At 38.2% G+C, this 14,846-nt stretch overlaps 2 protein-coding genes across 2 annotated transcripts; one reads left to right on the plus strand and one right to left on the minus strand.

Annotated features, from left to right (window-relative positions):
* The first annotated feature begins 3,121 nt into the window (after positions 1–3,121).
* LOC112288924 (uncharacterized) lies at positions 3,122–7,721 on the plus strand. The gene is made up of 14 exons (XM_024533675.3): positions 3,122–3,571; positions 3,685–3,872; positions 3,993–4,148; positions 4,266–4,376; positions 4,591–4,824; positions 4,917–4,978; positions 5,101–5,152; positions 5,468–5,527; positions 5,704–5,778; positions 6,323–6,406; positions 6,521–6,601; positions 6,715–6,918; positions 7,079–7,132; positions 7,304–7,721. Exons 1-14 carry the CDS (start codon positions 3,202–3,204, stop codon positions 7,448–7,450), a joined length of 1,878 nt encoding a protein of 625 aa, XP_024389443.1. The 5' UTR covers positions 3,122–3,201; the 3' UTR covers positions 7,451–7,721.
* A 311-nt stretch (positions 7,722–8,032) lies between these two features.
* Positions 8,033–9,819, minus strand: LOC112288925 (vacuolar protein sorting-associated protein 29). The gene is made up of 3 exons (XM_024533676.3): positions 9,108–9,819; positions 8,787–8,924; positions 8,033–8,547 (listed from the first exon to the last, which is right to left on the minus strand). Exons 1-3 carry the CDS (start codon positions 9,237–9,239, stop codon positions 8,263–8,265), a joined length of 555 nt encoding a protein of 184 aa, XP_024389444.1. The 5' UTR covers positions 9,240–9,819; the 3' UTR covers positions 8,033–8,262.
* Between the last annotated feature and the right edge of the window lie 5,027 nt (positions 9,820–14,846).

Raw genomic sequence — 14,846 nt, forward strand, 5'->3', positions numbered from 1 at the left:
GGGATTCAAACATTCACTAGCATAATGACCAATATGTCTGCAACAAAAACAACGAAGTGGTCTTCTTGTACCTCCATCAGGCATATTGGGTGTCTCCATCGATATATACCTACTAGGCTTGTTCCATGTAGGCTTAAAAAATGATCCTAGTTGTCCCGTTGGTACGGAGGATACTTGATTCGATGATGCTGGTGGAGCATATTGTTGATGATTTGATGATGCCGGTGGAGCATATTGCTGATAGTGACGTACGGTGGTATAGCTTACAATGGGGCGATATTAACTGGCCCTTGAATATTGGCATTGGAATTGGCCACTGTTTCTAACATCTAAGATGACTAAATATTAATAAAAACTTTTTCATTTATATTTTTACCATATAATCATGTTACAACACGACAACACATTAAGAGGCTTACTTCAAGATAGTTAGCAATCGATTGAAGGTAGATGATATATAAGCCACAATGTATATATATATCCTTAGCCGCAATGTACTCAAATATTGATGTCTCTACACTTGCATAAGCGTTCTTTGATATTGTCCTTCTTCACCATAGATTATCTCATGTCATTGTTTTAGATCAAGATTCATGCTTCATAAGAAGTTTTTGGTAAGCCTTGTTCAAGCTACTAAGCACATGACTTGCCATATCTACAACCTTCTATCTTCAAATAGATAGACAAATAAAGCGTGCAAATCAAACCTTAAAAAATATGCTGAGAGCATTTGTGGTACTTCATTATAATGACTAGGATGAATATTTGATGTCCTTGGAGTTTGCTTACAATGATAATATTCAAGAAAGTATCGGTTATTCACCATTTTTCTTTAACTCTAATTAGTATCTGACTATGCTAGTAACTCTCTATCGTCCCATTGACATTAGCAATTCAATAGCAAAAAGATTTATACAATGACTTACAACACGCTTATAAGAAGTATGGAATCACTTTCTTATCACTTAAAATTGACAAAAGTAATATGCACATAATCACTAGTAATACAAGACCTTCTAGGAGGGTGATTAGGTGTTACTTTCTAATACCAACTTGCCATTTGCTACATCAATCTAAATCCATAAACTAATACCTTGGTGACTTGGATCTTTTTGTATTTTTGTAATAATTTTTGATGTCTCATACCACCTCAAGCTTCCACCACATATTTAAATTCATCTAGTTTTTCATGTTTTGCAACTAAAAGAATTTTATATCAAGCCAAAGTGCTTTCCGGATTGACACTAACCACCACCACCACTAGTTATAGTTGAGGACTAACAAGAATATAAAGTGAATAGCATTTTGGAGCATTACTACTTTTGTTGTGGTAGTAGACGTCCACAACTTTAGTACAAAGTTTTTTAAAAAGGTTATTCTATCTACAATGTATTGTGAAAACCTTCACAAAGCCTCATCCATTGCCAAAAGATAATTTGAAAATATTATCGGAAACAAAACAAGGATATTTTGCATTAGTGGAGAGAGATTAATTACAACAAGGTATAGATAAGATATTTGTATTGTTGATACATAGAAATAGTCAGTCGGAACCATATTTGAGAAATTATCAAAGTTTCTAAAATTATAGCTAAGTTAGTAGACTATGTAGGATCCACCATAGAAGCTTCTAAAAAAATTTTAGGTAGTTATTTAAGTGAGATCCATCATTTAAGAACATTCTAAAAAGTCGAAGGTGGTAGAATAAAGTATAAATAGGACTAATCAAGGCCTTTTTGGGCATCTGGTCGGATATGGCTTCAGACTTTTTCTCTTAGTAAAATTTGGTTTTATATCTTTCTATTCAATTCTGTTCTGTTATGTTTCTATTTGCTTAGTTTTGTCTTTTGTGTCTTATTTTGTTAATTTTGTTCAATTTTATTGTGATTTATTTTGTCCTACTTTGTAATGAGGTTTTATATTGCTAGAGATTAGAAGGGTCTTAGACTCTCAAAATAAATTGGTTCTATTTCAATACCTCACCAAATGTCCAAGTAGTTTCAACTAGTCCTATTTATATTTTGTTCAATTATCTTAGAACTTTCTAGAATGTCCCTAATAGTGGACCCTATCAAGACAACTATCTTTTTAGAAAATTCTAGAGATAGATCCTACTATAATAATTGCTCTAAAGCTTTCTAAAAGATTCCATGATAGATCTCACATGAACCACCATCCTAACCTCAATACTAGAAACTTCTCAAAAACGACTTCAACTACATATCTATATGTGCAAATAATACAAATATTTTTTTCATATTCTATTACACACAACATGTTTACAACTCGATTAATGTAAAAATTGATTTTTCATAATTCACAAAAATCCATTTTAAGTACAAAGAATTATTTATATTAATCATAGTTTAATCCATTTCTACTAGGCTTCCAACCTATTTTTGACCTCAAAATAATAGAATTTATAGATAATAGGTCATTAATCTAGTAGAAATATCCTACTTTATAAATCAAAAATAGAGATTGGTCAACAATGAATTAGTTACCTTATTAGGATATATAGAAAGAGACAAAAACTTTGCACTGTATTAAACATTTAAATTTTAAATATTTTTTTGCAAGATTATTGTTGAGTGAATCAAATATCTTATTATCATACCTTTCTATTACTTTAGATGCCCTTTTTAAAAATTGATAAAAAAAGAGGTTGAATATACAAACTTGTTTTCACAATGTTGTGTACTTTGAATAATAGTACACTAATCCACATTAATCTAAACATGATTTTTTTTTTTTTTTAAGTTTATTTTATAATGTTTTATATATTATAAACTAAATATAATTAAATAATTAGGTCAGATTTAATATTTACAAAGAACCATGGCTCTACACTTCTTATGTTCATAAAGAATGAAATAGAATAATAACTCAAAGGCCATTCTTCTATGGTGAAGCTATCACCTGAAACAACAACACAATTGCAATTCATTCATGCGCATGCTTGTCTCACCTCTATACAACGGCATTGAGGACCAGCACAAGACTCAAGACACATCCCTCACAAGACCATGCTTGTTTAGTCTCTTGCTAAGGATACTGGAAACAAGCACAAGACGCAAGACACACCTCTCACAAGATCATTCGTATTCACCGAGCATTGGCTCCACATAAAGCTTCTTCTTCGTCGTCTATTTGGCGAATTGTGTTTTTTTTGGCTTGTGGGTGTGCGGCTTGTTGCAAGACATGGTGAGTTTGTGGCTCACGGATTCCACCATCCACGCCCTTGAGAATGGTCTCAGAAGAGCAACCTCGAGAATTGTCGCCGAAGAGACGAAGCGGATTGCGTTTCGAAGGCGAATGAAGGTGGGTTGTGAAAATGGGTTGTGTGGGATTGGTGGCCAGTGGCGTGATGCCTGCGGTGAGAGTAGCAGAATTGTGGCCAGGACGCGAGTTCGAGCGCAGGATGCCTGTGTCCAGTTTTCCAGTGATGGGAATGCGTTGCGGAGCTGCCGGGGTGAGGAGGATGAAGAGGCGGAACGGGATTGTATTGAGAGGATACGTGCGGCCATTGGTGTTGATGAGAGTTTTTATGGCACGGCATTTTGGATATCAGGTGGGGATAAGCTTGTGCTGTAATTTGGGAAGCATTGTTGGTGGAGTTTGGGATTTTGGCGCTATTGGGCGACACATGTTTGTGAAGATAAGTTAATGGAATGCACAATGCAGGCACTCAAACGTTGCTGGCTATGGAAGGGAAGTGGCAACTGAATTGGCGGAATGACGACGGCCGGTTCTGGGAGCAGTTTGATGGAGTGGAGATGACTTTAGAGTGCGGGTTCGATGGGGAGGGGCAAAATTCTTGGGCTGTTGGTGCGGCTGGGATACGGTCCACCTTGGAGCTGGATGATCGGGAGGTTAGGAGAGAGACCCAGATTCTTTGCGCGTGCTTTGGCTTGAAGAGTGAGACCTGCGCCTTGGGCGGGGATTTTTTTAGTGTGTGAATTGGAGGGGTGGATACGTTTTTGACTATGCAGGTCTGTCTTCTGGGTGCGTGGATTCGCACGGGGTACTGGGTGACTGAGGCAGCACGGACGCAGATTCACGTTCGCCTGGTTCAAGGCGACGTTGCGGGTGTGGCCATGGCATCTTGGGGGGAGATCACGTTATCGGTTCAACTGAGAGATTGCAAGGTAGATTCCTATCTTTGAATTGAGACTCAATTGCAATGCCATATCAAGGTTGAGGATTCTCACACAATTGTACCCGCAATTCTGGAAGTTAAAGATATGCTAATTGAAGTGCTGTAGGTGGTGGCATATGTGGTTGTTGATGCTACAACAATGTACCCACTGCGGGCAAGCATGAAGGCATTCGGAGGATGGAACAAGTGGCAATATTCTGATTGGAAACCCGTTGTGGTGAGCTCTTCCTTATGGTTGTATTCGAAGTCCTCTATTGGGCCTGCACGTTATAGATTTCCAATTGATTCTTTGCATTTTTTTTAGACATCTCGCCTATTTCATTTATCAGTGTTAGAAAGATGTCACCGAGACTTTGTATAGTTCTACGCAATGAGCGTTGAAAATCCTCATCACTTCGCTCTTATGCACAGAGAAAGTTGGGTCTGTACAGGCAGGTCAGGGATACCTTTTTCCATTCTCATGCACTTATACACAAGCTTCTGGAAATGAGGAAGTCTACTCGGTAGTAGAGATTTGCTCGGTAGAAAGCATTGATGAAGTGGTCGCCAGAGAGTCGCCTTTTTCTTCGCATTTTTTGTCAAATCTGTTAATTGTCCCTCGACCACGTGGACAAAACAATCATCCTCACGTGGACTTCGACTCTTCTTGCCCACCTGACGTTCAAGTGAGTTTCTCCAACCTGATTATCGGCTTCCTCTAAGGCTTTAGAATGGTTTTTCTGGTGTACAAACCGTTTACTTTCGATGCGCTGTGCAGATGTTGAGAACCGATAGTGGTCATTATCTTGTACAACCGCTGGTGAATGGCAAAACAGTGGGGTATGTCAGCATTCTCTATCTTCTAACTAATTGATTGTTCCTATTGTTACATTTACCAGTCTCTTTTCAGTCGTGTACCTTGGACTGTACAATATTAACTCGCTGCTGGTGTCCATCTATAGTTACTTCATCGTGGACACTGGTGCTAGCGGCCTCATCATTTCGCCACAGAAGGTAGCCTTCTCTCCATTCTGCTTGTGTTAGCAGCAGTGAGCCAACTACGGTTAGGAATCATGTGGCGGGTTAAAGGCCTAACAGCTCACACTTCCTCACAATCAGAGTGTGGCGGAAATGGATCTAAGAAAATTTGAATTGTTCAGTATCAAAACACTGTATAACTACTGTTCGTGCATGATTTCAGAGTCTTCTTTTGTACGTACTCCCTTGCGTCGTTCTCACAGTGATGGTCATACACTTCCTAAAGATGCTCATATATTTAGAACTGCCTCCCTTACGATGGTGGCGATTAACGAAGGGTCATGTTTGCAGGCAAGGGAGTTGAATTTAACGACATTCGGGGAGATCCATATTACTGGTGTGAATGGAGTGGTACGATGGCCTAATACTACCATGTTGATGTGTGTCTTACCATGACAACTGGGGGTTTGTGCCCATTTTGAAAGAAGATCATGGATCCTTTTCATATAACGCTCCTTGCTTTTATTTGTACTCACAGTATCAGCTTGTAGAGAGCTGACTAGATTGCAATATATTCTGATGCACAGGTCAAAAGTCAATACTGTCGAGCTAACACTTTCCAGCTTGGTCCACTTCGGATTACAAATCCTATGTTTTTAGAGGTAATTCATCTTTCATCCATTCTGATAACTTCAATAGGATATGACTTCTTATCTAGATGAATCATGTGCTTAAAAACATTTGGCTGGAATTTTTATAACGAATGTTAAGGTACTGTACAAATTGCTTCAGCTTTTAAAACCATGTTTCCTTTGTACTTTTCAAACTATTCTCTTTTTTCACGTCGAGTAAGTTTTAATTAAAGCTAATCTTGGGTATGTGTTTCTTTCACTGAAAGAAACACTAGAGTTTCAGTTATTCATATGCCAAAAGTGCTTTATTTTAATTTTTTGTAAAAATGAGATGAAAATACTCAATTTGAAATATATAGGTGTTATTCTTCTTCCGTACATCACGTTTAAATTATGACTTCAAGTGCGACAGAAGGCACAAAAACAAAAGTGTAATACCATTTAGTTCATTTGGGTTAAAGTTGCATCTAGTGACGAGATTGACCCTTCCCTCCATATGCACCACGTGCATGTAGTTAAGGAGTAGGTGAAGATGGGATGATATATAATGCCCAGTTGCTCGGGAACAACGCAGATACCTGTCTCAGGAATTGTAAGAGGCGATCCGCTCGTGGTAGGCATGTGTGGGTTTGACATGTTTGCGCAATGCATTGTTGAGGTATGTTCAGGAAACTCTGCTGCTTGTAACCTGTTTTGTTTCTTCCTCGTTGGGTCATCGTTATCATCATCGTTATATTCATTTTTTGAGTTGACTGATGCTGTTTGTGTTTAGATGGCCCATGACGAGGGCAGGCTGTCACTCTTTGATCCTGCATTGTACAGTATATCGTGCTCCAAATCGCTACAATGGCATGTGAGCACTTCTAAACTCTAATATCCTACCGAGATGTGTTCGACTTTGGTAGATGTATTCCTTGATATATCTTCTGGTGCTGATGACCAGCGATCCACCATTCTCTATTTCAGACCTTGCGATTTTTGGAAAACATCCCCCACGTGTCGGCTACTTTCAATGGTCACGATGCTTTGTTCCTGATTGACACTGGAGCTGGGGGTGTAGACGTCATCTTTCACAAGCGTGCTGTGGAGGAGTTTGGCTTGTTAAAATTAGTACAAGTAGAAACTTACGCTGAACTTATGGGTATCAACGCTTCAGGCAAAGGCGTCGAGGTGATACTGACTTACGTGCTCAAGTTTGACATTACTACTTGCTCGTGGATTGTTAACTTACCAATTAATGATATTAAACTTATATTTGTTAGGTTTAGCAGTTTCTTAGCAATGGCTTTATCGTATCACTGATATGGCTTACATTCAATGATAAAAACAGGTGATACTGGGCACACTAAACCAACTGGCAGTTGCAGGAAAACCATTTAAGCAGGTAAGCATTGACATTATCGAGCTTACGAATTTTCTTCTCGTTACAAGTTTCGTTCCAATTAGGTTAGGTCTGCATGTAATTGTAATGTGTAAGGTTCTGAATGAGATGGAAATTGAGAATTTGGGCTTAGTAGTGACTTGCTTGCATTTTGAACCAATTCAACTATTGTAGACAACGACAATGCTTGCTCGGGAGAATGTCGGAAACTTGGACACCTCCGAATATGTGGCTGGTCTTCTGTGTGGAGACTTGCTTACCAAGTGTCGTGTAGTATTTAATTATGCTCAGCGGCAATTGGCTATTACAACTCAGACTTGAAGAAATAACTTTTATTATTCAAAGGTGAGGAAATAGAATTGAATTTGCATCATTTGTCCATCTGTACCCTGATTAACATCATTGTACTCGAGTGTGGTGACACTTTCCACATAAGTCTGACTTATTTCTATAGCCTTGAATAATGGACGAAGAACAGATTTTGATAGCACCTGGTGACTGCTAGGATTCCTTAATTTTATGCATATCATCGTGCTTTGGTTTGAGAGTAAATAACCTATCTATACAAGGCACACTTCTCGAATTTGGCAGACATATGTGTAAGGGGAATGAATTTTATAAAAGAAACTAAAATTTTCATTCTTTCTGTTTCTAACAGTGACAAACGACAACAAACTAACCCAGAAGTTCCATAAAAGGAAAAGGGCAATTATCCTAACCTTGTTTTTCGGCTCTCGTCGTGAACCGTCTAACGTGGTACAGTTCTTAGAAACCGCAACCACGTTTCACAAAAGCAACTAGGACGTAAAATGGTTGGTCAAGCTGGTGAAAGAGCCATGACAAACGGTCTGGATTTTCCATGGACAACCTCACATCCTTTGAATCGCTAAAAACAACGAAATGTGCCTAAGAAAACAAATTTTCAGCATCCACGTTCGCAACAATAGATATTGAGGATGAGAAGATGTGAAAGTGTCTCAATCCCTCAGCACACTAAAACTTACTTACAAAATGTCTACAAAATGACTGTCCTTATTTTTAAACTATGGCACATGCACCCTGACTACCATTACACTAAATGAAAATGCTCTTCAACAACATTAAATGCGACGGCCAATCACAAAGCTTCTGAATTATTGAGGCTTTTTGAAGTCAATCTTGTCGACCTTCACTTCTCCATCAACGAGCTCGTAGACATAGACGACAACTCGTAAGCCATCAATATCCATGAGGACAAAGCTGGGGTTCACATCGTATGTGATGCTGCTGTATGCTCCGGTGGCAGATCCTGGATTAATTATTACTCCTCCTTCGTGCTTGTAAGCTTTGAACTGATGAGTATGACCAGTTATCAGAATATCAACATCCAGCTGGCGTTGAAGCATCGCCAATGAATCCAAATCTCCCCATGGCTCAACCTGCACATCAGGAGAGGAGGGCGCAGGTCACTACAAAAAAACCCAACCCTAAACTTCATGACAATATATAGCCAGGCTCAATGATCGATGCCCCTGAGTCCTACTTTCCGGTGATTGGGCGTCAAGAGTGCTAAACCAGATTCAACCTGAACCTAACCATGTACAACGGTTACACGCAACAATTCCGATCAGCATCTGCAACCATAATCCAGTAGGTTCATGAAATTTGAGAGCAAAACCTGATGGCCGTGGCAAATGCCGAGCTTGAAAGCACCGATGATCAGCTGCTTTGTCTCAGGGTAATGAGTGTCTTCGTCATACTCTCCACGCGTGATTTGAACGTCCGAACACAATGACTTCAAATAATCATGGACTTCCTGAGATAAAAATAAAATAAAATAAAATAAAAATCCAGAATGAGCAAAACCCAGATGTAACCACCTGCAAGTCCTCCACTAAACCCTCACCCTGATCCCCTAAAACTACAAACTCATGAAGAGGAAACAGGCTGAACACTCAGCTATAGAACCCAGTGTGCGAGATGTGTGAAGGAGGCAAACCTTGATGCAAAGATTGCCAGGGCTGAGGATGTGCTGAATCTTTCCCGGCACTAGCATAGATTTGAACTTGGCAGGCAGATCCGCGGCCCTGTGAGGAATGTGCAGGTCACCTAGGGCCAGAACGAGCACCATCTTGAGTGATCGACTCCAGGCTCCGTAAGCGATACGTAACCGCTCTTCTTCTCTCAAGTCTAAAGCACCTCCTGAAATTCGTTGCTCTACAAGGCGATGACACGACTTGCGCCTCTTCCAACAGTCAATCCTGAGACCAGGACCCGCGCACTGGCGCAGCTGACACCGCGCTACGAGGTCACCAAAACCCTATTGCAAATCAGGGCCAAACTTACGTCCACAATACCCTCATCCAAGCAAGATGCAAGAAGCGCAATGCCCCAACGAGAGCATGGCACAAATGGTCACAGTGGAGCTGCTGCTTGCTGCTGCAGGGGGGCAGAGAGATTCGTTGGCAAGAAGGAAGTATTAGATAGATGCGAATGTGGGTTCAGTCTCCGAGGCGGTGGCGGTGCAGGGCGATGTCCGAGGCAGGGTGCGAAGCCCATAAACAACTACAACTTCACGATACCCGAGAGAGAGTGTGGAGACGATGATCACCACCACCACAGCCAGGCAGAGCCACGACCCTTCGACCTCGACGACGACGACGACAGAAGCGCCACAGCTTGAAACAAACAAACAGGCTTGGAAGACGAATACGAAGACCCCCCCCTCCAAGTCAGGTTTCTCTATCAACCTATCTCTACATATTTTTGGTGAATGTTCGGACTAAATGAGCGTATTTTTATTTTATTTTATTTTATTATTTAGGTAGGGTAATTTTAAATATATCCATGCTTTAATTAAATTTATCCACCAATCATTGCCCTCTAGATTTATTTTTCCAATATAACCAATCACATTTATCACGATTATCATATTCTTCATCATGAATAGGTCAATTTATTCCCAATCCTCATTCCCATTCCCTTATTTCCAACCCTCATCTCCGTTCCCCTATTCCCAACCCTCATCTTCATTCCTCTATTCTCAACCCTCATCTCCATTTTCCTATTCCCTACCCTCATCTCTGTTTTCCTATTCCCAACCCTCATCCTCATTCCTCTATTCCCAACTCTCATCTTTGTTTTCCTATTCTCAACCCTCATCCTCGTTCTTCTATTCCCAACTCTCATCTTTGTTCTTCTATTCTCAACTCTCATCCTCATTTTCCTATTTCCAATCCTCATCCCCGCTCCCCTATTTCCAACCCTCATTCTTGTTCCCTTATTCCCAACCGTCATTCCTGTTCCCTTATTCCCAACCGTCATTCCTATTCTCTTATTCCCAACCATCATTTCCGTTTCCCTATTCCTAACCGTCATTCTCATTTCCCTATTCCCAACCCTCATCTCGGTTCTCCTATTCTCAACCGTCATCCTCGTTCTCTTATTCTCAACCCTCATCTCTGTTCTCCTACTCCCAACCTTCATCTCCATTCTCCTATTCCTAACCCTCATTCCCGTTCCCTTGTTCACAACCTCCATCCTTATTCTCCTATTTCCAACCCTCATCCTGGTTCCCATATTCTCAACCCTCATCTCTATTCTCCTATTCCCAACTCTCATCTTTGTTTCCTTATTCTGAATCCTCATCTTTGTTTCCCTATTTCCAACTCTCATTCTCGTTCCTCTATTCCCAACTCTCATCCTCGCATCCCCATTTTCTTATTCCCAACCATCATCCTCATTCTCCTATTTCCAACCGTCATCCCCGTTCTCTTATTCTCAACACTCATCCCTGTTCTCCTACTCCCAATCCTCATCTCCGTTCTCCTATTCCTAACCCTCATTCCCGTTCTCTTGTTCACAACCCTCATCCTTGTTCTCCTATTCCCAACCTTCATTCCGGTTCCCCTATTCTCAACCTTCATCTCTATTCTCCTATTCCCAACTCTCATCTTTGTTTCCCTATTCTGAATCTTCATCTTTATTTCCCTATTTCCAACTCTCATCCTCATTCCTCTATTCCCAACTCTCATCCGTGTTCTCTTATTCTCAACCCTCATCTCTATTCCCTTATTCCCAATCCTCACCCCCATTCCTTAATTCCCAATCCTCATCCTTGTTCCTCATTCTCAACCATCATCCATGTTCTCCTATTCCCAACCTTCATCTTCGTTCCTTTATTCCAACCCTCATCTCCATTCTCCTATTTTCAACCCTCATTTTTATTCCCCTATTTCCAACCTTCATCTCCATTCTTTTATTCTCAACCTTCATCCTCATTCTCCTATTCCCAACCCTCATTCCCGTTCTCTTATTCTCAACCCTCATTCCCGTTCTCTTATTCTCAACCCTCATCCCTATTTTCGTATTTTCAACCATCATCCATATTGCCCTACTCGCAACCATCATCTTCATTTTGCTATTTTCAACCCTCATCCTCCTTTCTTATGACAATTTTGATTACAACAAGCACTCAAAGTTTTGCAAGAGCTGTTGCTACTCCTCGGACAGTCTATTCAAAGAAGTTGATCTGCATAATATGAGCTGTTATCACAGATATACACATGTAAGCCAATAATTACATGTATAAATAGATAGAAGTAAGTAGAAGTAGGTAAAAGTAAGTTAATTATATAATATCTTCTATGAAAGCTTCCTAAAAGCTTCATAGATGTTGCTTTGGCTATATAGGTGTCTTTAATTGACTTTTTGGATTGAAAACGTGGTCAACAAATTAGCCATGTATCTTACATATTATTAGCTTAAAGACCAAGCTAATTATGTGGCCCACATGTAGAAAAACTTACCTTGTAAGTCAAGGCATGTATCCTACAAAATCAACACATATTAGAGGTCGTATAGAACATCGCCACATAGCCCCTAGTTAGATAGTATATATAGAGACAAGAATGAAGTCCTCTTCACTCTTGTCAACTCGTTTCAAGAGTCTCAAGTTTTCTTATCTTTTGGCAATAAGCCATTTTAATTTTCTTTTAATATATGTACTTCTTTATTTCTATTTTTTTATTCTTTTTTTAACACAAATTTTATTGGTTTATGCATCATCTTTTAGTTTATGTCCTTGACAGATTGAGAAGAATATACTTACAATATTAGAGCTTTGTCTTGTCTTAATTAAGAGTAAATTACTTCTTTTTCATGATAAGACATAAGCATATTAGAAGTTGTAAATTACCCTCTTCTAAATTGATATTGTTTTTAGTATTTTCTTTGTCCTCAAGTCCTTTCTTCTACTTCTCTTCAATGGTATTAGATATTTTTCTGAGTGTTATTATAGTTCAAATGAAGAGTGCAATGGCACAAATGCAAGAGCAATTGAGGGAGTTGATGCTTGTGATATATCAACTTAGCTTACCACTACAAGGATCAATAAGAATGGCAGGAAGTGAGGATATAGAGATGATTAGAGCTACTTCAACATTTGCACCAAATCATATCCCTCCACCCATAGTGGAATATCCTTCAAGTACTAGAGAACCAAGAATTGCTTTGTTCAAGAAGTTTGATGGTACAAGATCCAAATTTTGAGGATTTATCAATCAAGTACAACTTGTAATTGAACTTCAACTTCAAAGCTATCCAATTCTAGGATTACAAGTTAGATTCATTGGTACACTTCTTTCAAGTTCAACACTATCATTGTTTTCATCTTTTTTTAAATGACAAGATCCAATATTGAATAATCTGGAGGCATTTTTGGCAAAATTCTGATCCATGTGTGGAGACTTGATGCAACTCAGGTTGCAACCAACAAGATCCGTATTTTACGACAAGACAATCATTCTGTAACGTTAAATGCTTCATAATTCTGACAACTTATAACTGATATCAAGTAGGATGATGTTGCACTTATTAGCCAATTTTTCTATGGATTACAATATGAAGTAAAGAAATTGATACTCAACTTACCTGATTCTCAAACATTAAGTCAAAAAATTGACTTTGTTGTAAAATGTGACAATCGATTTTTTGAATTTCATTCTGAGAGTCATACAAATGGACTTCAACGTTATTACAATTCAATGGCAACACCACCATCTTGCCAATATATACATTCAAAAGCAAAGTATATGCAAATTGATGTGGTACATTTTAAACCTCTTACCGAGCAAGAAAAGGCTCATCGTCGTCAAGAAGGATTGTGCTTATATTATGGAGAACCTAAACACACTGCTCAACATTATCTAAAGAAGCAACAAAATTACAAAATAAAGAGCACATTTATCAAAAAAGATAATGTGTTGGAAAATAAATTTGTCCAACTACAATAGGGATTGTGCGGCTGGAATCTTATACAATTTTTAATGAAGGTCCTATTCTCTCTTTAGAATCCTCTCCTTGTTTTATAATAGATGTATGTTTAGGACCTAATAATTATAAAGTCTCTACCTTGATAGATTCAAGAATCTTAGCTTGTTTCTTAGATGTAGAATTTGTTAAAAGTCATAAAATATTGATAGTACAAAAAATCAAACCTATTCATGTAAAAGTCATAGATAGTCATCCGTTATCTTTTGGATATATTATTCATGAAATACTTCCTATAGATGTAGTAATAAATGGTCATAATAGTTGCATAATCTTTAATATAATTAGATCTCCCTCTAATCCAATCATTTTAAATTTATCATGGTTAAAAAAGTATAATCCTTGTATAGATTGGATTTCTCATACAATTGACTTTTCTAAAAGCATAATTAAGAGTGAAATTAATCCAATAGAAAGTCATAAGTCTAATGCAATTAAACATATGTTTGTAGGTGCAAGATCTTTCTTGCATGCTGCAAAAAAAGGATGACCTTGATTTATTTATGCCACACATGTTTCTAATGATGTGAAGACTTCAAATGGCATTTCCAACTAATATCAAGAATTTCAAGATATATTTGAGAAGAAGGATGTGGATACTCTTACAGAACATCGTCCCTATGACTGTTCAATTGACCTTCAAGAAGGAGTACAACCGCCATTTGGACCAATCTATAGTTTATCACAATATGAATTAGCTGAATTCAAGGAATATATTGAAGAAAATCTAGTCAAGAATTTCATACTCCATTCCAAATCACAAGTAGGAACTCCAATCTTATTTGTAAAGAAAAAAGATGGATCATTACGGATGTGTGTTGATTATTGAGGATTCAACAAGATCACCATCAAGAATAGGTATGCTTTACTTTTGTTATGTAGACTTCTTGAACAACTGAATTAAACTAAGATCTATACAAAAATAAATCTATAGAGAGCATATAATCTAGTACATATTAAAGAAAGAGATGAATAGAAGACTACGTTTTGAACTAGGTATGAGCATTTTGAATACAATGTCATGCCTTTTGGACTTACAAATGCACCAACAACTTTTCAACATCTAATGAATGATTTTTTTTTATATATTTTTTAGATAATTTTATTATCTATTATGTGGACGACATCTTGATCTATTCTAAGCATACAAATGAATATGAACTTCATGTTCGACATGTGTTACAAAAATTAAGAGATGCAAGATTCTATACAAAGATAAAAAAAAAGTATGTATTCTATATTACTCAAGTCGACTTCTTAAGATACATCATTTCAAATAATGGATTTATAATGGATCCCAAGAAAGTTCAACCAATTATGAATTAGAAGATTTCAAAAATGGTAAGAGATGTTTAATGCTTTTTAGACTTTGCCAATTACTATCGGATCTTCATCAAAGACTTTTCTC

Source organism: Physcomitrium patens, chromosome 11, assembly GCF_059467195.1.
Source record: "Physcomitrium patens ecotype Gransden chromosome 11, ASM5946719v1, whole genome shotgun sequence".
Classification (NCBI taxonomy): domain Eukaryota; kingdom Viridiplantae; phylum Streptophyta; class Bryopsida; order Funariales; family Funariaceae; genus Physcomitrium; species Physcomitrium patens.